This window comes from Phodopus roborovskii, unplaced genomic scaffold (genome assembly GCF_943737965.1).
Source record: "Phodopus roborovskii unplaced genomic scaffold, PHOROB, whole genome shotgun sequence".
Taxonomy (NCBI): Eukaryota; Metazoa; Chordata; class Mammalia; order Rodentia; family Cricetidae; genus Phodopus; species Phodopus roborovskii.
In genome coordinates, this window is record NW_026126418.1 from 4,004,256 (window position 1) to 4,032,089 (window position 27,834).

Sequence of the window (27,834 nt, forward strand, 5' to 3'; positions counted from 1 at the left end):
GAAGGACAGTTATTAAGAAAGCAAATTCCTCTAACTACCACACATGTCCACACACAGACACACAGGAAAAAAGAAAGCCTAAGTAACTTCACTGAGTGACTGGCATCTGGAGACCAAAGTAGCAGAAGCTAATCAATGAGAATTAAGTGGGATAGAGGGAAGAGTGGGTATACATTGGCAGAGGTTGCCAAGGATGTGACTCTGGTAGAGTTCATGTCTGCCACACATGTGGTTCTGGGTTTAATCCCTAGTGCTCCAAAATAGACGTAGGCAAAGAGACAGTATAAAGTCCTGTAGGTGAGTAAGCCTACAAAACTGAAGACTTCAGTAAAACTGCAATCCAGCAGTAATAGTAATTTGCATAAACCTAACTCTTCTGAAACTAATATAAACTGAAGACAGAAGGTATATCTCTATGGTAGAGCACATAGTTAGCATGCAAAAAATGCACAAGGCCTTGGGTTCAATTCCTGGTACTTCTCTATCTCCATGTGTGTATGTTCTTGTGCACATGTTATATATGTAAAATGAAATAAAGCATCCCCCCCAAAATAACAAAAAACAGAATATTAAATTGTACTGCAAAATGAAGCAGAAATCAAAGCAGATTGGACCAGGGGCAATGGTGAGATTCATATTATAAAAAGTCCAAATGGACAATAAGTAATTAAGATTCTATTAACTAAAACTCAGTATTCTTCAGAGAATCCAGTCTTTATAACCTACTATTTGTATATTTATAAAATGTTAAAAAATTTAAGTGTTTGTTTATACAGATTACAAAACATGAAAATGTGACCAACAGCAAAAGTCAAAGGAAACCAATCCCATGATGGCCTACTGCCTGCAGGAATTAGTAAATTAGGATTTTACAGCTATTGTAATAACCGCATTCATGAATCTAAAGATACATTACAGGGCCGGAGAGATGGCTCAGCAATTAAGAGCACTTGTTCTTGCAGACAACCCAGGTTTGATTCCCAGCACCCACATAGTAGCTCATAACTATTGGTAACTGCAGTTCCAGAGGATCCAATGGCCTCTTCAGGTCTCTATGGGCATGTAAGTGCTGCATAAAACATTCATGCAGTCAAAACATCCATATACACAAACAATTAAAATATATAGACACACACACAAATACATTGTAACACATGAATCTCAATAGAGAAATTAAAATGATAAAAAAATTTAAATGGAAATTCATAGAACTAAAAAAAACAGTAATATAATGAACAATTTGCTATATTAGCTCAATAGCAGATTAGATATAATAAAACAAGGGCTATGCGAACATGAAGATAGATCTATAGACATGATTATGAATGACAAACCAAGTAGAAAAACAAAAGATTTAGGAATAAAAATCAAAGCCTCATCTAGGCATGGCAGCACATTCCTGTGACTTAGGAAGCTGAGACAGATCATGAGTTAGAGGTCAGCCAAGGGCTACATAGTGAGCTTGAAGCCAACCTAAGCTGCAGAGTAGAGAGCCTGGAGTGGCGGGTGGGTGAAGCAGGGGCAGACACGGTTGTTGGAGCCCCACGAGGGTTACTTGTTACCTCTCTTCGTTATGAGTGTCTGGTCCTCTGTGCGAAGTGGGTTGCTCTTTTCCCACTGGATGTACTTCTTCCACATGTCTACCTGCTGAGCCTCCTGAGGGGTATTCTGCGGGGGCACTGAAGGTGCATTGCGGTCCAAGCCTTTCATCACTGTCTCATATTCCTAAACAAACAGTCAGAAATTTGTGAGAAGCCTAGAACAACTCAGATGTAGCAGGAGCAAGTTGATCAGTCTGAAATACTTTGTTTCAAATGTTTGCTGTCCTACACCTAATATCACTTTAATATGATTTTATCCTCAGATACATAGTGAGTTTGAGGTCAACCTTGGCTACATGAGACCCTACCTCAAAAACAAAAACAAAAAAACCCAACCAAACCAAAAGTTCACGCAAGATCCAAAACCAAACAAAACCCAAGAGTAAGGAAAGACATAATAGAGTATTACCAACCAATACCAGATCCCTAGGAGTGGTGAACTCAATACCCATGGGCTATATCTACAGGCAGTGGAAGAGAATCACTCTGCAGGATGTATGATGTAAGAGGTAACACAAGTGAGATTCGGTAGTATTTTATTGTCACCTTTGGAGAAGCTAATAGTTTGTACTATTTGGCTAGTTTCACAATGAATAAAAAAAAGTATGGACAAAGCCCAAAACCTGTCCCAAACAACTATGTTATTTCATAACCACACTCTGACTACAGAGTAACACAATATTCAGATAAGCAAATATGAAAAAAAAGACATCAACTACTTCAATAATTCCATGTAAAACTTCTGTTTTGAAAAATATTTCTGGACAGCCATGGTGGCTCATGCCTATAATTCCAGTACTTGGGAAGATGATACAGGAAGAGTGCCATTAATTCAAGGGTAGCTGAGCTACAAAGTGCCAGGTTAGTAGCAAGACTATTTCATAAACAAACAGAAAAAAAAATAATACTTTTTGGAATGGAATGTAACTCAGTAGTGGAATACTTCCTAATGTGTGTGAATCCCCAGGTAAGTTAATGCCCTGTTACAAATATACACATTGGGTTAGTGATGTCCAGTAACATTCACAGACTCACTGGGTCTGATCTCACGGACTCATTATTTGATGCACTCCCATCCCCCACAACAACACACACATAAAGGAAAAAAAATTTCTCCCAAATCCAACTTATATTTGTCATTTAACATAACTTAAAGAACTATTTCAACTTATTCAATTTCAATATCATCGTGCCTACTCTTTGATTCCAGCACTCAGGAGGCAGAGGCAAATTGATCTCTTTAAATATGAGGCCAGCCTGGTTTGCTTAATGAGTTCTATGACAGCTTTTGCTACAAAAACCAAAACTGAAAATATCAAGAGTAAGTTGGGTGGGGTGGTGGCACATGCCTTTAATCCCAACACTTGGGAGGCAGAGGCAGGCAGATCTCTGTGAGTTCAAGGCCAGCCTGGTTCCAGGATAGCCAAGACTACATAGTAAAACCCTGTCTTGGGGGAAGAAAAAAAAAAAGAAAAAAAAAAAAAATAACATTACATAGGAAAGCTTTGCTAATTATTTTAATGATTCAATAACATTAAATTAAGTAGGCTGACAGAATTGCATACCTTTGCTACACGTCTAGCATTCATGTAGTCTCTACTCCGATCTTCAATCATTTTTTTAGCTAAATGAATATTGATACCCTGAAGAAAAAAAAATTATTGTTATTAATTGCTTTTTTCTTTCTTTAAAAAAAAAAAAAAAAAAAACAGATTTGAAGACTAAACCCATAGTCTTCCTGCATGCTAGGCAACTAGACAAATACTCTATCACTAAACTACATACCCAGTGTAGCGACAAAATAAATAAATAAATAAATAAATAAATAGACTAGCACACAAGACGGTTTAGTGGTTTAGTGGGTAAAAGCACTTGCCATACAAACATGGTGACTTAGTTCCATCCCTAGAATCCAGGTAAAGGTGGAGAGAACTGATTCCACTAAGTTGTCCTCTGACCTCTACACATTCATCATGACATGTGCTCCTTCATGCCCACAACAATATTATGTCTACTGTGAGTGGGTCAGACAATCCTATTAGTAGGAAATCTTTTATTTATTTTGTTGGATAAATGGATGTGTGCACATACCATAGCACATGCATGGAGGTCAGAGGATTTTTACCTTTTACAATTTGGTTCTGAGTACTGAATTCAGGCCATCAGGCACAGCAGCAAGTACCTTAAGCAGTTGAGCCATCTTACTGGCCAAGAGTTTATTTGTTTCACTTTCTCTCTCTTGTTTTGCCTGAGTTATATCTGTGCACTAGTGCATGTCTGGTGCCCATGGAGGCCAAAAAAGAGAGCTGGATTTTCTGGAATGGCAGTTACAGATGGTTGTGAGCCAGTGTGGCTGCTGGGAATTGAACCTGGGCCTCTGGAAGAGCATCCAGTGCTCTCAACTGCTGAGGTATTTTTCTAGATCCTAGCTTAGGAGTTTTTCTAAACATGAAATCATGAGATTCTACCTCATCCAGTCAAAGCAGTCACTAAGCAAACAAATAAATGTTATCAAGGATATGGACAAAGGGAATAATTATATGTCATAAGTGGGAACATAAATTAATTCAAAAGTCAATACAGAGATTTCTTTAAAAAGCTATGAATAGAACTACTATATGACCCAGCTATAGCACTCTTGGGTAGTGACTGAAAGGATCTGAAGCCAACATATCACAGTATATCACAGATATACTTGCACATTACTGTTTACTGTAGTACTATAAATAAAACATACATTCTTTTATCAGGATCAATATAAAACCATGTGTCTAGGAGTATATAGTTCCATGGTAGGGCACTTCCCTCATAAGCATAAAGCTCAGGGTTTAATCCATGGTGAACAAAACAATAATCAATAGCAGCAGCAGACACTGCAAAACAATTAAAAAAACACAGTTTGTAATAAACTCTGGCGTAATTTACCTCTTCATACTTGTTGTAATCTCTCCAGAGTTGTTCAATGTTAATCATTGGATTAACACAACCTCGCTGATAAACTCTTCGGACAGCAGTTATTCTCTGATTTTCTGCATAAGATCCTACAGCTTCCCTGAAATTGGAAAAGAATACTATTAATTGTGTTATAGCTAAATCAATTGTTTATATATTAAAAATTAAGGCAATACTTACACGCCTTTTAAGAAATTGATGTAATCCACCCAAATCTAAGAAATAAAACAAAACATTATTATCTTTCTTGATATTTTCACATTTAAATGTGTACCCAGGGGTGTCAGTACTCTACTACTGAGCTATATCCTCAGCCCTGGTATATATACATGTATAAAGTCTGAACTCTACCTGATAGGACATAATTTCCATTCCGATTTTATCCAGTGCAAAGTCATAAGCTTGAGCCATTTTTTCTCTGAAATGAATATGAAAGATATTTTTAAAAATTTGTTATCAGCTGGGTATGGTAGTTCATGCCTGTTATCCCAGGAAACTGAGGCAAGAGCACTACCCTGAGTTAAAGCCAGTTTGGGCAACATAATAAGTTCAAGGCCAGCCTGGGTTATGTAGCATACCCATACTACTCTGAGCTACAAAGAGACCTTGTCTGAAAGGAAAAAAAAAAAAAAAAAATCAAAAACCAAAACCTAAACTGTTATCAAAATGCATCAGAGAACATCCAAATTAGAGTCAATGAAGACAGGTAGGTATAAGTCAGAGTGGGGAATTAACTAAGCAGCTGCCTTGGACATCTTAAGTGGCAAATATAACTTGTACCATATAACCTTCCAAGCATGGTGCTGAGACAAGCATTAAGAAGCTTCCTGAAAAAGTTTGGTAAGCCTGTCAAAAAGTGCTATGGTGCTGCAAATACATAGTGCTTCAATATAGAAAAATTTGGATGAGTCAGGTCTCTACCAGAAGATAAATACCAATGGCTTTCTCTAAGCATTTTTCCTGATTCTTAGAGAATTCTGACCTTTCAAATACTTAGGTTACTCTCACCTGTAACTCAGAGACAAGAGATAGTATGAGTCTTGTAAAAATGACTGTCTAGAGATAACATGCAACCCCCTAAAACACACACACACACACACACAAAGAGGTTTCTCTGTGTAGCCCTGGCTGTCCTGAAACTCAATTTGTAGATCAGGGTGACCTCAGACTCACAGAGATCCACCTGCCTCTGCCTCTCAAGTTCTGAGATTAAAGGTGTGCACCACTACCACCCAGCTTCAATATGCATTCTTAAGACCATGATTTCACTTACTTGTAACTTGGTAGTTTACCCTTGGTTTCTCTGACATATGAAAGATAACACTTCCATAAATCAATGTGCAAAACCTTCATAAGGCATCTTTGAAATAGCTTTAAATGTAAGAAAATATTATCAGCATCCAATTAAATCAATTTCATATTTGCATAATGAAACAGCATATTAAAAAACAAAGTCAGGTCTTTTCAGGAATTACATTTCTTATAAATAAAAGGCAAATAAGAGGGACAGAGAGATGGCTCTATGGTTAAGAGCATTGACTGAAGACCTATGTTTGATTCCCAAAACCCATATGGCAGCTCACAACCATTTGTAACTCTAGTTTCAGGGGTTCAGATCCCCACTTCTGCAGTCAACAGGCATTCATGTGGCGTGCGCGCACGCGCACACACACACACACAAAACACATGCATACATAAAAAGTTCTTTAAAAAGTTTTTAAAAGGCAAATTAAATCCCCTCCTTTCAGTTTAGATAATTAAAATCATGCTTATGAATTTATCAAATAGTCATTTTCTTCTCCCCAGAACCATCATTAACAATAGTTTTTCTTTTCTAAACTTTTCATTAGTTTAAATTAGCATATGAAATGAATTTTATTGAAGCATTTTCATATTGTCCACTTATTGACCCTTGTCCCTCACTACTTCTGACCTCACTTCACTCCTGCTGGTTCCCTCCCCCAACAGCTCTCTCTCTGCTCTCATGGCCAGTATAATCTACATGCTGACTTTTTCTTTTTCTCCTTAAATCTCCTCTCTTGGCCCCTTTCTAATTCTCTCTCTCTTTCTATGTCTCTCTCTCTCTCTCTTACACACACACACACAAAACCATTGTCAAGAATCCCCATGAGGGAAATATGAGTCTGGTTTATTTCTTTTTTAACATGTGATATCTAGTTTTATCTACTCTCCTGCAAATGTAATGATTCCACTATGTATATGTACTGCATTTTCTTTATCCATTCATCTGTTGATGGACAATAAACATGGATGTGCAAATGTTTCTATTGTAGGATTCAGAGTTCTTTGAGTGTACACGACAAGTGATATAGCTGTGTCCCAAAATAGCTAGTTATTTGTTCTAAGACAGAATCTCACTATGTATCCCTGGCTATTCAGAAACTCCCTATGTAGAACAGGTTAGCCTCAAACTCAGAGACCCATATGCCTGAGATTAAAAAGCATACTCCACACCTTGCTGTTTACCTTTGAAACTGGGCCTCGTGTTTGCCAGGCTATGTACTAACAATGACTTTCTAATTGTATCCACCTCCCAAAGACTGGGATTATAGACTGGTGTGCATTAGAATGTCTGGTTTTTCTGTAGTGCTGGAGATTGATGAGCAGTGCCAGTTCCTACTTCTTTTTGAGAAACCTCCATATTGATTTCCACAGGGCTGCTCTACTTCACACCCTGTTAGTGACAGTTAAGTACGTCTTCCTTCTCAACAGGATTTATTGACACCTTTTTCTTGGTGTTAGTCATTTTAACTGGAATAAATTAGAATTTCGAAGTATCTTTAATTTTTATTTCCCAAAAGCTAAGGAATACTTAGGCTCCTAAGCGAAGTATTATTATAACTACTACCTGGAGTCAATAACTTAAATTATCTTACTTTATGTATTTCCAATATTGGTCATACAGAAACTCTTAAACTTCAAAATATATTTAACTTACCTTTTCAACCTTGTCATAATTTTTAGCTTTAATCTGAAAAGAAACAAAAAAGGATTAATGTTACTCTTTTTAAGAGTATCAACCTTACAAATTTTTCCTTCAAAAATAACAAATAAATCAGATACAGTGGTGCACACATATGATCCAGAACTTTCAATCATGGGACCCATGTGGTGAAAGAGAACCCGTTTCTAAGTGAGTACTTATTACCTACCTGTCAATTACTATTATCACTACACTAATTTCTGCTTAGAATTAAGCATGCCCTTCCCCACTTTTTTCTTCAAGACAGAATTCCCATGTGTAGCCTTGGCTGTCCTGGAACTTACCGTGTAAACAAGATAGCTCTCTTAAAGAGATCTGTCTACCTTCCTCCTGCCTCCCTCCCTGCTGAGTGCTAGGATTAAAGGCATGTGCCACCACCACATGCCCTTTAAACATGTGATCTTTTAGAATTTATTCTTTGAGAATTTCATTATATATATTTGTATGTGCAAATGAATGTATTTTTTTGAGATTATAATTACCTTTCTCCCCTCCCCTTACTTATCCCCAAACCCTCCCAAATATCCTTTCTTGCTGTCAAATTTATGGCTTTCTTTTCACTGTTGTTATATACATATATTACATATATTCTGGATGCTGAAACTTGAAGGTATGTTTTCAGGGTTGACCATTTGATATAGGTTAACCAATTGGTGTGTTCTTCCCTGGGGAAGTCTATTTGCCTGCTCCCAGCAATCCTGGATTGCCTGTTAATTCTTTGTGTTAGGGCTGAGGCCTCTTGAGTTTTCCCCCATCCATATTAGTATATCTACTGGTGTACTCCTTATTCAGCTGATGTTTAGGCAGTCATGTTGGTGAGACTTTATGGGTGTAGCTTCTGATATTCCTAGGAGATACATTTTACAGTGAAACATCCTGTTCCTCTGGCTTTTACAATCTTTTTGTCCCGTCTTCCACAATAACCAACCCCTGAGGCTAAGGTCCAGGAGTTGCATTGTCGTTGTAGATGTACCAGTTGTAGCTTTCTATAATGCAAAGAGAATTTTCCTTGATAAGGGGTGAGGATGACACTTCTCTATGGTTACATGGACAAATCTTCAGAATGTAGTTAGGGATTATGCTGGGTTTAGTAAAGTAGAGGTTGTAGGTTTTTCTCCAACATCCAAGAATTCACTAGTCCTGTGTAGTGGCTAGGTTTCTAATACTAGCCACAATTTCTCTATTGTTGAGCAAGTCTAAATTCCAATTAAAGAGCTGTTAATTACTGCCAAAGTTCACATGCCGTAAGGCTATAATGCCAAGCTGATCATTGTGTTCATAGGCACCATAGCTGGATAGGAATGTTGCTTGTTTCCTCCTATGGAAGCTTACAAAGCACCTGATACCATGAAAGCTAATCCTTGGGGTAATGGATTTCAGTTAGATCCAGCTCGGGTGTCTTTGGGCCCTGTGTATGAAGTGCATGGTGTCTTTAACAATAGCCTATGTTTTGGGAGTCTCTTGGACAATCTAACACAAACCCCAACACCTGGCATGAGAAGCCATCTTTTGGACTGTTAGTCAGGATTGTCCAAAAGACTCATAAAAAATTATCTTCGAGAAAAGGTCTCCCTAAGTATCTCCAACTTTTCTGGAATACTTTAATGTAGATTGGCCAGCTTTGAACTCACAGAAATCCACCAGTTTTTTTCTGCCTTCAGGGTTGACCTACCATGCCCAGCAATCTATCACATTCTTTCCCATCCCCCATATTCTTTCCAGATTCTCCCCACCATCCCTTCCCACCCAACTTTGTATTTTTCTCTCTTAAAAACAAACAAAAGAAAAAAGTCATTAAAAACCATGGATTTGTGTTGGGCAACTACTCCTGAGTAGGTTTGCCCTGGAGTGTGTCATTCCCTCTCCCAGGACCTATCATTTATAAATAGCTTATTAGTTTGGGATGAGATTTTGTACCCACTTCTCCTCCTCTGTGATGCAATTTTGTTAGGTTTGAGCTTGTATATGCCTGCACATCCTATCAGTCTCTGAGATATCCTATCAGTGCCCTGTTGCATCTGAAAATGCTGTTTCCTTAAAATCAACTGGCACTTTGGTCCCAACTTTCATTTAGATCCCTGAACTTTGAGGGGAGAGATCCAATAAAGACATCCCATTCAGAGCTGAGTACTCCAAAGGCTCTCACTTTCTGCAAGCTGTCCAGTTCTATTAATTCTCATCTACTATAAGAGGAAGCTTCTGATGAAAGTTGAATGATGCTCTGCTCTATGTGGACAGTAGTGTATCATTAGGAATCATTTTAGTGCAATGTTCATTCAGTAGGATAATTGTAGTAGGTTTTCCCCTAAACCCATGAGCCATCTACCAGCTTCTTTGCCTGTTATGGGTTTCATCTCATAGAGTGGATGTTAAATCCAACTTCAAAAGTGGTTGTGAACCTGTAAATTTAAGTCTTTTTCACTCAATTTCTTTTTCTTTTTGGGCTGAGCATGGTAGGTGGTGTACACCTTTAATTCCAACACTTGGGAGGCAGAGGTAGGTAGACCTCTATTGAGTTCTAGGCAAGTCTGGTTTACACAACAGAGTACCAGGGCAGTCAGGGCTACATACTGAAACTCTGTCTCAAAAACCAAAAGCAACAACAACAACAACAACAACAAAATGTTTCTTTTTAAATAATGGTCTGTTTTCCATTATTCTTTTGTTCTTTCTGCACTTAAGGTCTTCTGGTTATAGACTGAAAATGTTAGTTTCACTTTTTTGTTTTTTTTTAATTTAAAGATTATCTGCTAGATTTTCCTCCAGACAATTAAGTCTCTGTATGACCATTCTACTTCATTTTACCTGCTGATGCTTGATTTGGTTCACAAATTAATGTTTTCTGGCACCAGGTTGCACCAATCAATAATGTACTTTGAATCTTGTGTTTGTTTAATTGTTATCTTTTTTTCTAATTCTTCTCCTCTAGTAGCTGTTTTGTTGGGAACCTCTTGTGCCAGTTTTACTTTATTTTTGTTGCCTACTTTGGTTATTATTTTCTGATTCCTCTCTGACTCCTCTCTGACTGATGAGGAGCAGGTATAGACACCAAGCAGGCTGCTGCTAGTCCTCTACCAAGCAACCAAGAACAAATGCTTTGGTAGAAAGAGCTGGCACTGCCTGTTTGGTTTAGGTTTGTTTTTGTTTCTTAAAAGCCAAAAAGCCAGGCTACAGTTAAGGGCACTCACTGCTCTTGCAGAGAACTTGTGTCCCAGCACCCACATGATAGCCCACAGCAACTCTAATGCCAGTGGATACAATACCTTCTGTCCTCCACAGACATTGTATCCAGTCAGTGAACTAACATAGTAAGGTAAAACACCCATAAACATAAAATAAAAATAAATCTTAAAAAAAAAAAAAAAAAAAAAAAAAAAAAAAAGGCAAGCTGGTGTCACCTTTCCTGAGGTAGAAAAGCAATGAATAGGTTCTAAGTCTTCACATGGGTCAGCTTCTTTCTTGATCCTGTACTCTATGCAAAGCCCTCTTTGAGACACCCACGAACCCTGAGGCCATACATCTTATCATTTGAGTGTGGGGTTGAAGGTAAATGCAAAGAAAGTAAGTTTAACTCACCAGCTTACTATATATAGATACAATTACTTATAGTTCTTACAATTGGTCAGATAAATCAAAATTACTCATTGTTGAAACTACCCAAGAATACGAATACACAACTCCCAACAGAAGCAAAGTTAAAAACCATATGGCAATATGTACATACTTTCAAGTGAGAATGATAAACCAAGATCCTACACATCTGTTTACATTCACCAGAATGGTAAAACTTTGAGTATTAAGCAAGGCTTGGTGCTGTGCACCTTTAATCCTACCACTCAGGAGGCAGAGACTGAAGGATCTCTGTGAGTTTGAGGACAGCCTGATGTACATTACATAGTGAGTTCCAGAATAGCCAGGGCTATGTAGACAGACCCTATCTCAAGAAACAAATGAAAAACAAACAAACAAACAAACAAACAAAAACAGAAAAAAAGGGATATTAATACTATCAAAGACATACCCTTTATGGAAAGCTACTAGGAACAGCAATAAAAAGACCCAGGTTGGTAATAGCTCAGTTGGTAGTGTTTAACTAGGAGTATGAAGGTCTGGGTTTGATTCTCAATGCCACAAAAATCAATTATGTTGACTCATATTGTCACCTCAGCATCTGGGAAGTGTAGGCAGGAGGATCAGAAATTTAAGGCTATCCTTGGCCATATGACAAGTTTGAATCCAGTTTGGGACATATGAGATCCTGTATCAATTAAAAGAGACTGAACATTCCAGTCCTGGGATCCCAAAGAAACAAAGGCAGAAGGTTACATAAAATATCTGTACAAAGTTATTATAAATATAAATAGCCCAAAATAAATGCCCACAATGTAAACAGTATAATAAATTATAATGCCTCACATCATGGATTATTGTGCACCCATATTAAATGAACTATCTACACTAGCTAATTAAGAGAAATTTCCATAAGTCCATGATAAATGGGTGTGTTAGCACTGTATATTATATAATTCATCTTTATGAAACAATGCTCAAAACTAATTTATTTTTTATAATCATGAAAAAAAACATGGGATACAAGGTTGCTAAGCACAGTTGTCATAGGACTTGATAAAACATTCTCCCTCTCAAAAGGTCTATACATAATTTATGCAGTTTCCCCTACACAAATTGGGCCTGGCCTATTCCTTGAATTCTTTCTTCTTCTTTTTTTTTTTTTTTCTTCCCTAAGAGGGGGTTTCTCTATGTAACCCTGTAACTCAGAGATCCGTCTGCCTCTGCATCCCCAGTGGTGGGATTAAAGGTGTGTGCCACCACTGTCTGCTGATTATTTTTTTTGTGAAGTTAACTTCCTGATACTTAGGGCTTAGTCACTGACTGTCAATCATTAGTTCAAATGAATATTAATTCCTTGAAGCCAACCTTGAAAAAAAAACATCATAACAGATATAGTCATTATTTCTGTGTATATGAGAACATATTTGTGTTTATGTGGATGTGGAGGTCAGAGGGACAACTTGTGAAAGTCTGTCCTCTCCTTTCACTCCTACTTTCTTGGACTGCCAACCCCCCAAATCATGCCAGAGACTTATTGTGAATGCTTGGCCTTAGTTTAGGCTTGTCCCACTAGCTCTTATATTAACCCATTTAAATTAATCTACATTCTGTCATGTGGCATTACCTCTCTTTCATCTTGCACCTCCTGTTTCCTTACTGGCTGGCTGGGGACTCAGCCCTCTTCTTCCCAGATTTTTCTCTGTCCCTGGAAGTTCTGCCTCACCTGCCTCTGCCTAGGGCTCTAGATGTGACGTACTCAGCCTTTATTGGGCACTAGGGATCTAAACTTGTACACACACACACACACACACACACACACACACACACACACACACACAAAGTTGTCTAGGAGATGCAGCTGAAGTGGAATCTACAAATTAACCAATTTTCATTCAGCAGGCAATTACATGAGCACAATGCAACAGAGGCCTTTCTCCCTTTCTGAGCAATGGTGGGCAAAACTGAGCCTTAACTCATGGAGCTGTATTTTAATTGTAGTGAAGACAATTCAACAACTGAAGACAAAAAAAAAAAAAAAAAAAAAGACTATTTGCAAGTTTTGCCAATCTACATTTCTCAGTTTTTCCTATAATAATTTACAAATTGTGAGCTATAATTTTCCAGTTAATTATAGATCTAAATGGGGCTAGGGGTATGATACAGCTCAGTGGTAGAGTTCACACTATAAAAAAAAGAAAAACAAATGAAAATAAGGATACAATTGCATACAGTGCTGTATGTACACACCAACAAGACTAGTAGGATGACCACACTTGTAGATGCCTCATATATTTTTAAGCACTTCACTGCCACTGAATTAACTATTTGTCAATTATAACCAGATAGTCCAGACCCTTGTGAGTTATTACAACTATAATTAAATGTGTTAAAATTAATTTTTTAATAAAATTTGCCTACACTAAATTAACTTCCATTTGACATTTGTATTAATCACTGAATACTATTAACCCTTTACTGTCTTGAGTCACCTAAAAGTCTGTGAGCTTAGGAGATGCAGCTCAAGTGGTGGAGCACATTTTTTTCATGCACATGGTTCTAAGATCTGATTCCTAACACCTCTCAAGAAAGTGTTCACCAGGTATCCTTATGATTTTTTTACCAAGTCGATATGGGAATACTGTAACAGAATCCTATTAAAGATCTTATAACTTAATTGGAAACATAAGACCAATATTAAGAACAATACAGAAGTGAATTTAAATTTAAATTACTTTTGTTCTGTATATGCTCTGTATCCTATGAAATTCAGGGATGGGGTAATGAAAAGTAGAGTTTATAACAAGCAAAGTTTTTATTGAGATGGAATCCAGCCTACCATGAGCAGCAAGGTTTGTATAACCCAATGAAATCACATGAAAGACTCAGGTATTCTGTAGAATAGTAAAGATAACCATGATAAGTAAGAATATATACTGGAAAACCAGGTTGGCTAATTGTAGTGCAGATCATCACAGAGGGCAAAAAGGGCCAAGCATAGTTAAAATTGATACACAAAACTAGATGCCATTGTGGTTCTTCTGGCTGGTGATAATGATGGGGTAAACAGGGGAGAGATGGTTCATCAGAAAATGGTGGTGTTTACAGATCAGAGAGAACACTGTATAGTTTCTGGTACTATGAGTAGTAGTTACAGGAATAGATATTATTTATATGTCAAGGAATATTGACTTGAGCAAGTAATACAGAGAAAAGCAGAACAGTTTTCCATGGAACAACCATGAAAAGTGTTGAGAGCTGTTGCATAGAAAAGTTTATTTTGTATTATATAGACTGTTTTCAAATAAGACATCATGATTTAACACAGACATGAAAAAAATACATCCAGACTCCTTTACTTGTGTTTTTTTTTTTGGGGGGGGGAGGGGATAGGGAGACACAGAGTCTTCTCTGGGTAGTTCTGGCTGTCCTGAAATTCACTAGACCAGGCTGGCCTTGAACTAAAGAGATCTGCCTGCCCCTGCCTCCTGAGTGCTGGGATAAGAGTTTGTGGCACCAGGTCTGGCCAGGACTCTCTACTATCTGTTCCTAGACAGAAAAGAAAGATCCAACAAAGAGTACTTGAGATAAGATAAACAGGGAAAAAAATACCAAAATAGAGAATATAAAACAAAAGAAACAGCTGATGGTGGGAAAATGCTCCCCATCAAAAGGAGAGTACAAAAAAAAAAAAAAAAAAAAAAAAAAAAAAAGAAAAAGACAAGTAGATCTTGCAATAAAAAGATCATTGCTTATTTATTACAATTTGAATATTGAAGCAATTCAACTTCTTAGGACTAACAAATTCCTGGTAACACTACCAGCATTTATCACAGATACTCAACAACTAACTTAGTGCATTAACTAACTCATTGTTAGAAAAACAATCAGGTTTGTGGCTGGTGAGCTGGCCCACTTAAATTTAATCCCTGGGACACCGTGAAAGGAGACAGCTGACTCCAGAAAGTTGTCCTCCAATTTCTACATGCATGCCATGGTGTACACACACACACACACACACACACACACACACACACACACACACACACACACACCTTTTAAAACATAGGATCTGGAAAGATGTCTCAGTGGTAAGAGTACTTGTTCTTCAAGATCTCCTGAGCATATTGGGGGGGGGGGCAGCGAGTAGAGAGGGAGCTAGGAGAAAGAGGAGAGGAAAGCACATGGACTAGGAAGATTTAGTCAGTGGAGGAATAGATGAGAGAAAAGAGAGAGAGAGAGAGAGAGAGAGAGAGAGAGAGAGAGAGAGAGAGAGATACCATAAAAGAGGGAGCCATTATAGGTTTGAAGAGAAAACTGACTCTAGAGAAATGTCCTGTGACCTACAAGACTGACTCCACTAACAATATGAGCAACAGTGGAAAGGCTACAACAAATGCCCTTGTCTGATAAGGAGATTGATGACTAACTTATCCACCATCATAGAACCCTCATCTAGTAGCTGATGGAAACAGAAGCAGACACACACAGATAAACACTGAGCCAAACTGGAATCCAGATACAGAGAGGGAGGACAAGACCAAGATACAGAAACCCACAGAGACAGCTGATCTGAACAAGGAGCTAATGGGCCCCCAGACTGATAGCTGGGAAACCAGCATTGGACCGACTCAGACCCCTGAACATGGGTCTCAGTTAGAAGGCCAGGGCATCTAAGGGACCTCTGACAGTGGAACCAGGATGTATTCCTGGTGCACAAAAGACTTTGGGAGCACATTCCCCATGGAGGGATACTCCCTTAACCTAGAGACAGGATGGAGGGCCTAGTCCCTACTCCAAATGACTTGACAGATTTTGTTGACCCCTCTTGGAAGGCACCACTCTCCCTGTGGAGTGGGGTGGGTGGATGGGATGGGAGGGTTGTGGGGGACATGGGAGAGAGGGAGGATGGGAGGGAACTGTGATTGATATGTAAAATAATAAAAATAAATAAATAAATAAATAAATAAGAGTACTTGTTCTTGCGGAAGATCTCATCTAGATTCCCAGTACCTACAGGGAAGCTCATAATTGCCTGTAAACTTTGGTCCCTGGAGATCTGATGTCCTCTTCTGGGTTCCACAGCCACAAGGCACACACTGTGCACAGACACACATAAGGCAAAACAAAAAACAAAACAAAACCACATACATAAAAGCAAAGCAAAGCAAAGAGCAAATATGTTCATTTAGAATAGAGAACAGCCAGGGCTGGGTATGTACCTCAGTTTGTAGAGTGCTTGCCTAGCATTCACTAAGTCCTTGGGTTCAATTTCTAGCACCAGATAAAATGGGCTGCAGGTATTACTTAGTTATTTTCCAATCTTCTGTTCTCTTGCAATGAAAAAACAGTTGTAGTGGCACATACATGTACTCACAGAACCAGAGAAGAGGAGGTCATTCTTGGCTACACACACTGGAAGCCAGCTTAAGCTACACAAGATCCTGTTTCTAACAAACAAACAAATACACTAAAAAACAGACTACTCAGGTATGATGGTGCACACCTACAATCTCAGCTACTTGAGATGCTGAGGCAGGAGGGTTACTTGAGCCTAGAAAATTGAGACCAGCCTAGATAACATAACAATAGCCCTCACAAACAAAGCAAGCAAGCAAATAAAAACCCTATAGAAAATGGAAATATATCCATATTATTTTAAATACAAAAGCATTCAAGAGCTTGACCCTCTTTTAAAAATAATATACTAAACTGTGTATACAATTGATATGTACTAGTGTGTAAGAGATAACAACACAAGAATGTATTCAGAACTGTAGACCAAACTATATACTAGGAAGGCTAAGACTATTTCTCTGTCACCGTTATATATTTCTCTAATATTTTATTCCCATACAAATTTTACAGTAGTCAAGAGTTGAGTTGTTTGGTCAAATTGATCTCAAATAGTTCCTCTTCAACTACTACTTACATTTTTCCATGCACAGAAACATCTCCACGGTAAACTTACTTTTAAATGCTCTCAGATTTTTATCCAGGCTATGAAAGTCAAATAACTGATAAGTATACTGATCTCAACCAAGACTATGAAACACAAAGCTTTTGCCCTAACATCCACCACAGAACATTTACATTCAGCCTTATTTTAGCCAACAAAATGAAGTAGTTTGTCATCACTATTCCAATTACATTTCAAAGCACAACTGACCTGCAGTGTTTATTTTTTAGAGATAGCATCTTCTAAATTATCATAGGCTGACACCTCGAGTTTATCTTGCCTCTGTCTCCCCAGTGCTAGGGATTATAAGGGTTTGTTTGCCATGTTTTGTGGTTTGTGCTTGCTATTCAACCAAACTGAGTTCTGTCTCCAGACTTTATAGTCCTCTATTTTTTTTTTTTTTCTTTTTGTTCTTGTTTTTTGGAGACAAGAGCTTCTTTGTGTAGCTTTGTAGACCATACTGGCCTTAAACTTACAGAGATCCAACTGCCCCTGCCTCCCAAGTGCTGGTACTAACAGTATGTGCCACCACTGCCCGGCTTAGATTTCTCTATTTTTTAAAGCAATTCAATCCAATTCCCTTTACCCAAACTACTCTCATTAGCTACTCATTAAAATTCTAACGTAACAGCTAGGCGGCAGTGGTGGTGTACACCTTTAGTCCCAGCACTTGGATCTTCTGAGTTCAAAAGAAAAAATAAAAATAATCCAAAGCAGCTTTTAAAAATCACCACATGGCTCAATTTGAATGATCCTACCAGCAATAATTAATAATGAAATACAAATTCTGAAAGGGAGGCCTAAAGAAACATGGTGAATGCATAAATACTGAAAAGTGTTATTAGTTTCTCTCCACTTTTTTAAGGCAGTGTTTTCACTATGTAACTCTGGCTGGTCTAAAACAATTAAGTAGGCCAGACTGGCTTCTGCTTTCTTAGTACTGAGTAAAACTATACACTGCACCCAGCTGTTTAGTTTCTTATAAAGTGAAACACTGGAAATATTATGAATGTATAAGACTAGTTAATGAGCATTTATCTCAAATAGATTGCAGAATGACTACTACCCATGGACTTCTTTAAAATTTCTCAAGTTTTCACATAGCATCCAAATCAGTGTTTGACATACAACAGTACTAAATCAATGTAGGTAAAAACTACCAGCTATCTGAATACTCAATATGAACATCCATATTTATGCATCATGATCAAAATTACTTATAAAATATATTGTTTTCATTTGTTTTTTGAGAAAGTGTTTTTATGTAGTCCAGGCTGGCCTTGAACTAAAGATATGCCATCCTCTACTGGGATTAAAAGCCTGTCACCATGTTAAGCCATAAAATACTATCTTAAGTACAACAGAAATGAAAAAAAATGTGTAAAACTCTAAAAGCTCATAAGGTCTGTAATCCTTAAGATGGTAGCTTTAAAAACTCACTATTTTATTGGTGCATTTTGTGCCCAAGTGCACACATGCCACATATGAATGTGTAGAAGTTAGAGGACAACTTGCAAGTGTAAGTTCTTCCCTTCAAGCACGTGGGGCCCAAGGACTTAATTCAGTTGTCAGGGTTGGTGAATGGCATTTATTATTTGTTGAGCCTTATTATAGGTGTTTTAAAGTTAGTAGATTTCCATGATTTAAATCGTTACCTGAGTATAATAAAAACCAATTCCATTTGCCATTGATTTAAAAGAACATGTTTTTTTAGTTTTAGAATCATCTCTTAAATAGCCATGAAAATGAGAAATTACAGCCTGAAAGTAGAAGTATAAGGAGGTAGATATAACTGAACAACAACCAAAAAGGATAAAAATTCTAAATTCTGCAAATATAACCTTTTTCTTTGTGAAATAATTCAAAAATCTGTTCCCCCCAATTTAGCAGCTCATTACATTGGACTGTCAAATTACCAACAGATATAATAAAAATAGGAAAATAAATTAGTGCTGAATTGAATACCTAGTAGCCCTTTCTCAGTCACTTCCGACAGAGGGATAAGCACAAAACCATCATTCTATCTCCTCTCCTATACCCCACTGTTCCACCACAATATGTATATAAAGTATTAAACCTAGAGACAAATACTCAAATTTGTATAGGTAAGATTTGCATTGTATAAGATGGGTTATATTTTGGAAAGCCAAATTCTGTGATTCAGTATTTGATTATATCACCAATAGAAAACTAGAAATGTTTAATGTCAGTATGTAGAATACAATCTTTGTATATAACACTTATTTCAAAAGATTTCTAGTTATTGAAATACTTCATTATGATTTTAATGGCATTTTCCATAAATGACCCAATATTCACCTCTCAAGAAATAAGTCAAGGTCTTCCTCACAGACACCTTTTGTGTGTGTGTTGGGGGGGGGGGGGAATGTTCAAGGATATTTTCACTCTAGATTAAGAGAAAAACCCCAGGATAAGAAGGTTGTAAAGTTTGACAGCTAGCTGGAGTGGAGAAGGGATACGGAGGAAGTGAAAAAGCCATTCTATTTCAGTTAAGAATGGAGGTCAGTCACATGGCAAGAGGAGGGAGGCTACCCAAAAGAGAAAGAACTCCAAAGTGTTAGGGAAAGCATATTTAGGCTCTGGCCAGCATCCAAAAGAACAAAATAAAAGGGAAAGTTGTACAAGAAAAAGGCTCAGGAAGGCAGACCCAACAGAACAAATGGTAGCTCTGGAGCAACTGACTCTCACATATACACACACATATATATGTATACTTTTAAGATTTTTATTTATTTATTATGTACATAGTGTTCTGCCTGCATGTATCCCTGCAGACCAAAAGAGGGCACCAAAATCTCATTATAGATGGTTGGGAGCCACCAGGTGGTTGCTGGGAACTGAACTCAGGACCTCTGAAAGGGCAGTCAGTGCTCTTAACCTGAGTCATATCTCATTTATTTTATAAGCAAATGGTCAAAAATATGAGTAGAGATATTCCCATGTGAAACTATTTTTACTTGGACACCCAAATCTTCTCATGTCTGATGTTGAATTGGAAATAATGCAAAAAGACTAAAAGGTGTATAATAAAAATCATTGGTTGGCCAGATGGCTCAGCAGATAAAAGCACTTGCCATATGTAAACCTGATGACAAATCCAATCCCTGGAACAACTTAAAGGTAGGAGAGAACTGACTCATCAAAGTTGTCCTATGATCTCCAAAGTCATGCCACCCCACACTCTGGTTTCTGTGTGCACACAAATAATAATTTTTAAAAAGTGACTTAGAAGCTAGGGGTTTGACCAACAGAAATCTATATACAAAACATGTTGCTGAAAAATATTTAACAAATGGCAACGCACAAAAGAAATATTGGTCCTTTATCTTAAACTATATAGAGCATACCCAAAACTGATAGGAAAACAAAGGCAACACACCAACGATTAAAATATTGCCAAAAGTATTTTAATTTGTAAACCAGCATGGCAGTACATGACTGCAAAGTTAGAACTAAGGAAATAGAAGCAGAACTACCAGGAGTCCAAGGTCACCCTCTCGTCACACAGGAGGTTCTAGACCAACTTCAACAGAGACCATTTCAACTCTCTGCTCCCTCCAAAAACTCTGAATTTTTAAATAGCAAATTGCACTAAAAATTAAGTTTCCTTTAACCCAAAGTTGTTGTGCAAATATGAGGAAAAGATGAGGAAAATGAACTGGCTATTAGAAATTCAAAGGACTCTGAACATATGAAAATATGCTCTATGTTCTTCATAAGAGAAATGCAAAATTCCCTGAAATGATCTTCAAAGCAATTTACCAAGTTTATTCTGTGACAATTTCATATATGTGAAATAAAAATCTTTACCCAAAAGTATTGACAAAAGTTAAAAGGTGTAATACATTGTTTAAAAATAACTTAGGAAACTAGATGCTTTCAAACATTATCAGTGGAGCTTAAATTTAAAATTTTAACAGCCTGAATAGAAGACTTCGACTTGAGAAGTTCTGATAAATCTTCTAGACTCTTTAATAGAACAATTCTATTTCTAGTAATTAAAAAATATGTGAATGGAATTTTTGCATAAATGTGTTTGTGCAACATGTGCATGCCTAAGGCCAGAAGAGTGTCAAAACCCCTGCAAATAGGGTTACAGATGGTTTTGAGCCACCATGTGGATGTTGGGTATCAAATTCAGGTCCTCTGCAAGAGCAGCCAAGTCTTCACCTGAGCTACCTCCACTTGTAGGAACTCAATCTACAAATATTCATACAACTAGAGGTGATGTATAATTATTCACTGCAGTAATCTGTTTAAAAAAAGATTGGGGAAGCATTTCTAAAGTACAGAAGTAAGTAAGACAGTATAATGTGTTAATAAAAATATCCACATTTGGGGCTGGAGAGATAGCTCAGTTTAAGAGCACCAACTGATTGTTCAGATAAGCTGGGTTAGATGGATCCTATTCCCAGTACCCACATGGCAACTCATGTTAACTCCAATTCCAGATAAGCTGTTGCCCTCTTCCAGCCTTTGTAAGCATCAGGCACACATGTGATGAAGATATGCGTGCAGACTAAAAACCCACATTAAGCTATTAAGGTGAAAATAAAGCATGTACATAAATACATAAGACATCTTAAAGTTCATGAGAAACAGAACCATGATACAGGGGAAAGGCTTTGTGCCTCAAGGTTCCATTTTAAGTGCTTTACTTATTTCCTGACCTTTGACTTTTATTATGTATTTTAGGGAGACACATACTTCTTTGGGGTGTCTGCTCTTTGTGGTACTTGGGACTGAATTTGATAGGTAAGCATTCTACCAGTGAGGTACATTTCCCACCCTTTGTGACTTTTATTTTGTTCACCAAATTGTCCAGTCTGACCTTGAACTTGCTATGTAGCCCAAGTAGAACTTGAAGTGGGGTTCTTCCAGCAAGTCTCCCAAACAGATATATTACAGGTATGTACTACCACGCCTAGTTGTTTTTTATGTTAATACATCAAACATACTGCCAATCACTTCTTTAAACAATTATTACAGAAATGTTTAAGAACGCACAAATAAATAAAACATACATTGCATATACTAAAATTCAAAGTACAAAATACTTCAACTTATATGTTAACATACATGTCAGTGTATTCATGTATATATGCATGGTGTATGTGTAGAGATCAGAAGGCAACTGTTGGTGTCATTCTTTGCCTTTCACTTTGAGATGGGGTCTTTTGGCTGTCACTGCTAATTAGGTTAGCTAATCCATGCTTTTGGGAATTCTTTGTCTCCACTTTCCATTTAACCATAGCAAGGCTGAAATTAAACATGTGCCATTGCATCTAGCATTAGATGGGTTTGGGGGATCAGTTTCACCAGCCTCTAATAGTATTTGTTTCAGGGAAATATTATGCTTAGCCTCTAAACATCTATTGAAGTTGAAACTAGACATAGTGATATATGCCTGTATTTTCACTACTTCGGTGCTTAATGCAGGGGGTAAGTGTTCAATGCCAGCTGGGATTACAAAACAAATTCCAGGTCAGCCTGGAGTTCACACTGTCTCAAAAATAAATGAAATTTTAGTCACCTTCTTTAAGAAACTATGTGCTTGATGCCACAAATCATAGACTTTTGAGACTAAGCGAATCATATAAAATTTACAAGGGAGAATAAGATGGCTCAATGGGTAAGAGTGCTTGCTGTTAAACCTGAAGAACTGAGTTCAATTCCAGAAACCCACATGGTAGAAGACAATTTACTTCTCCAAGTTGACCTTTGGCCTCCAGATACAGCATCAATACACTGTATGTACATACACACATAAATAAGATTTACAAAATATTTACAATTTTTTATTAAAAATAAAAGCCAAAAGATGGGCTGGAGAAATGGTTCAGTGGTTTATACTACTTGCTTTCAGAGGAACTAAATTCAGTTCCTAGCACACAATATGGTTCCAGATCAGGCAATCTCTGGCATCCACAGCAATCCATACACATGGTATACACACACACATAAACATGAATTAACAAATTAGAGGACAGATGGTTCAGCAGTTAGGAGCACATACAGCTCTTGTAGAAAAGATCAGAGTTTGGTTTCCAGCACCCACAGTCTCTAACCCCAGCTCCAGGGGGAACCTGATGCCCTTTTCTGTACTTTGAGGATGCCTTAAGTAACATATATACATAAGAATAAAAAATGTGTTGTTTTGTTTTTTAATCAAACAGGAGCCACACAGTGGTGGCACATACCTTTGATCCCAGCACTTGGGAGACAGAGACACACAGATCAAGGGTAGTCTGCTGGTCCTTAGAGTGAGTTCAAGGACAGCCAGGGCTACACAGAAAAGTGGTCTCAAAACTAAAAGCAGCAGGCAATGTAGTTAGTAAAGTCCATGTCTAACATGCCCAAAGGGCCTGGGTTCAATCTCCAGCATCATATAAGATGGTTATGGTGTCACACATTTGTAAGATAGAGGCAGCAGGATCAGGTGTTCAAGGCCATTCTTAGCTACACAGTGAGTATGTAGCCAGCCTGGATGACAGAGACTATCTCAAAAAGTTAAAAATAATAAATTTTGTTTTGAAAGAAAAATATAAGTTAAAGTGTACTAGCTGGGAACATTAATACTTAAGTGGTAGTGCATACAACCCTAGTATGCACAAGGTTCAGAATTCAATCCCCAGCACAAAATAACAAAAGCAACCCACAAATGTAAGGATAATTCAAAGCTACTTAATGGTTTCTACTCCTTATGTAAACAAAACATATATACATATGCAAAATATACATTCCTTTTAGTTTGTTGTATAGTATTAGGTATGTACAAAAATATATTTTTAAAATCAACCTTAATAAGAAATATACTCCATCTCATAATCTGAATACTGTTAATTGATCAGCTGTCTTCTCTCAGCAAATTGAAGAGGCAGGTCCACTGTGTTCTTCTCTCCTTTGTTGATGTAGGTGGCAAGCTAACTGCAATCAGTCTGAGGGTCACGGACATTTTGTATTCATTTACTTCTGAGGGCTTTTTCTTGCTGTTAACTTTTTCTTGCTGTTTTCATATATCCGGGCACAACTCTCCTCCACCCTCACTCCTTTCTGGGATTCATTATCACAAATCTGTCGACTGAGTCTAGAATCCTAGAAAATTCTTCCAATTCTGTTTTGCCTTTGAGTTTCTCTTCTACTTCTAGAATGTCAAGAAATGTTTTAAGTCTGTTAAAGCTCCAAACTGGATTCCTGTGAGTCTCTATCGTTTCACCAGTGTATAATCTGTTAAAATAACTCAATTCTAGCTTCTGAAATTTTGGAGGTCTATAGCTACTATGAGCAGTTTCTTTACGTTTAGCTTTAAATAACAAAAATGTTCCAAGTTTCACATTTGTAGAGTTAATCTGTAAAGGTGAATTCCTCCAGGGGTTTGAATAAATGATTACGAAGCATTAGTATTACAATTTAGGCTGAGTGTCCTTAAACTTGATGGTTTGAATCTTTTTCTCAATACTTAACACTGTTTGTTACATGGTCTTTAAATGGTCTCATTGTTACATTCCAGGAGTTTCTCTATTCCATTCTTCGGACCAAAGAAACTTCCCTCATCCTTTTCCTTTTGTAAAATGGCATAGACTTAATCCTGGTTCACTGATGTCATTCTAATTGTGGCCTTTTAGTACACATGCCATCGAACCTCCGATGCAGGCAGGTCTTGTGTGCAGAAGACTTCCAATTGCAGCTAATTCAAGTTTGGCAAATTCTCTCAAGACAAAGTTTAACCACTCCTATTTTTGGGCTTTTCCATTTTCCTTCCATTGAGGCTGTGGTGTTCAATGCCTTAAACATGTTCGTTCTTAACACTACCCAGCAGCTTAACTTCAGAAAAAAGATTAAGTACTCAAACTCATTACCCACTCTCCTGTAGTATACTTTATTAACATAAATTGTCCCCAAATTACATGCAAACTATCTTGGAAAGCAAACAACCACTCCATGCAACATTCTTGAAATAGTAAAATTCCAAAGATAAAAAATTAAGGTTTAGGTGGGTGATGGCACACATCTTTAAACCCAGCACTTGGGTTTAAAAAGCAAAGGTAGGCAGATCTTCTTGAGTTTGAGGCCAGCCTGTTCTACAAGAAGTAGTTCCAGGACAACTTTCAAAGCCACAGAGAAACCCTGTCTTGAAAAGCCAATAAATAAATAAATAAATAAAATTAAGGTTTAACAAAATACTATTAACCAAATATATTTTCACACTAAAAACCTTTCATAAGACCAGCAATTTTTGTTTTTTTTTTTTTAATAACACAGTATGCCCGAGTGAAAGGCTTAGACTAAAAGCCTTTTTTTTTTTAAACAAAACTTAAAACAAAGGCAAATGATATCCAAAATCTCAGAACTTCAAGGACTATCAAGCTCCAGGACAGCCTTGCAAGAAAGCCAAGGAAGAGTGGAGAAACGGTGAGAAGAAATAAATGAATAAGGGTGAAGTAAATAATTCTAAGTATCAAAGGATCTGTCCCTAAAATTAAATGTTAGGGATATTAGACAATTAAAAATAACCTGTGGGGGTCCATGAGATGAACAACCTAAATTTGATCCCACATAATAGGAGAGAACAACTTTTGTAGATTATCCTGACATCTATATATATGCTTTGGCATTCATCCACTTATGCATGTGTATATACATACTAATACCCTTTTAAAGTTTCTGTAATACGTAAGTATAAAAACAGAATTTTTTTTCTGTTGTCACATAAATTTGTAATAGTAAAACTGAAATTTTGTTATGTACTTATATTCCAATTTTTAGATATTAAAACTTGGTTGGTCTTAGAAAGATGTTCAAAGGGTAAGCAGAGGACCAGAGTATGGTTCTCAGAACTCACATGAAAACTGGCAATCATCTGAAATTCCAGTTTCAGGCAATGTGATGCCTTCTTTTGACCTCCATGAGTACCTGGCACATATGTGGTACACAGGCATCTATGCAAGCAAAACACCCATATACATAATTTGAAAAGTAATTAGAGGCATGTAATTTCCCAGCAAAGATCCCTCCCTGCCCACATTTTCGTAAGACAGGGTTTTACAATATACTATAGGCAAGCTAAAATTCAAAATCCTGCTTCTACAGTTTCTACCTATTTGGAATATAATCCTGGATATGTTTTGGATATTCTAGAAGTGAACTAAATGTGATCAAGAGCCAGCATTCATGCCAGGTATGGTGGTACACATATTTAATTGCAGCAATGTAAGAAGCACAGGCAAGTAGGCCTTTGTAGGATAGCCAGGGCGACAGAGACACACTATCTCAAAAAAATTGGCACTCAAAAATTCAAAAACCAAATTTTCTTACTGACTCTACTATAATATATTATGTCACATAATATAGTTCTCTTTCTAAAAACTATTTAACCTGGACATGGTGGTACACACCTTTAATCCCAGGATTTGAAGAGGCAGAGGCACATGGATAATTCAATTCAGAGGCACATGGATTAGTTTGGTTTGAGTTCCAAGCTAGTCAGATATATAGTGAGACACTATCCCAAAATGAATATACAAAATATTACAATGTCAGTATAATTCTTATTAATGCCTCCCTTATCAATAACAATGTTTAAGGAGGAAATCTTTCTTAAAATCTTAATTTTATAAATAAAATCTGGAATCTGGCAAATCTATCAAGTTCAGTTTTTGACAGAAACTTGGAAACCACTACTCCTGAGCTTTCAACTTTCTTAATTTTAGTCATGCCATACTTGGTACCATGTAGGTCTTCAGGTAGTTCAGAAGACCTCAATACAGCTGCAGGTTCTATTAAAGTTTGTTTCAATTTTTGGTACTAGAATGAAAACACTAACACAATTGGTATGCTTTCATCTTGGTTACTATTCCTTCAGTGTCTCTCCCTTTCAGTGTACACTATATTTTTTCAATAACAAAATGCATATAACAGGACTGGACTGATGATTCATTGGTCAAGAGCACTGGCTGATAAGAGAACCTGGGTCCAGTGCCTAGCACCCACATGGTGGCTCACAGCCACCCGTATCTCCAGTTTCAGGTGATCTCATGCCCTCTATGGGCACTGCACACTGACACATAAATACTTGCAGGCAAAACACTCACACACAAAAATAAATCTTAAAACTGCTTACAGCAAATGAACTATTTATTCTGTGTGCAGAACGCCAACTTGGAAATTGTATTTATTAATGGATCAACTAGACACTGACAGAGTGGTTTCTTTATTCTTGGTAGTTCCTATGAAATTTTTTCTTCTTTCAAAATATAAGACTTTTGGATATGAATTCATGTTTTTCTCAAACTACTTAAATACAAGTGAAAACTCATTTTTATAGCTTCTTAGTTTTTAACATTTGAGAGTAAAAACTGAAATACGAATTTCTAACAAACATACAATTTGTCTTTAAAAACTGAACAGCAGACAAGCAAGGCAGTACACCTTCAATCCCGGTACTCCAGGGATAGAACCAAGCAGATTTCTGTGAGGTTGAAGTCATCCTGGTCTACACTGTGAGGTCCAGAGCTACAAAGGCCCTGTCTCAAAGCAAAACAAAAAAACAAACAAAAGACAACAAAACCAACCCCAACCAACCACCCCACAAAAAACCAAAACCAAAATAAACCCAGGTGGTGGTCACACACACCTTTAATCCCAGCATTCAGAAGGGGCAGGTGGATCTTTCTGAGTTTGAGGTCAGCTTGGTCTACAGAGCAAGTGCCAGGATAGGCTCCAAAGCA

The 27,834-nt window shown here is 37.3% G+C and overlaps 1 protein-coding gene across 1 annotated transcript in view; it reads right to left on the minus strand.

Moving 5' to 3' along the window:
• Cstf3 (cleavage stimulation factor subunit 3) overlaps window positions 1-27,834 on the minus strand; it is a 78,384-nt gene that overhangs the window by 20,131 nt on the left and 30,419 nt on the right. Inside the window, exons 4-10 of the mRNA XM_051184069.1 lie at window positions 7,513-7,545; window positions 5,827-5,924; window positions 4,905-4,971; window positions 4,734-4,768; window positions 4,527-4,653; window positions 3,167-3,244; window positions 1,563-1,725 (exon numbers count right to left, since the gene is read on the minus strand). Of these exons, the coding sequence (XP_051040026.1) occupies window positions 1,563-1,725; window positions 3,167-3,244; window positions 4,527-4,653; window positions 4,734-4,768; window positions 4,905-4,971; window positions 5,827-5,924; window positions 7,513-7,545 (601 nt within the window). The remainder of the gene's footprint in view (window positions 1-1,562; window positions 1,726-3,166; window positions 3,245-4,526; window positions 4,654-4,733; window positions 4,769-4,904; window positions 4,972-5,826; window positions 5,925-7,512; window positions 7,546-27,834) is intronic.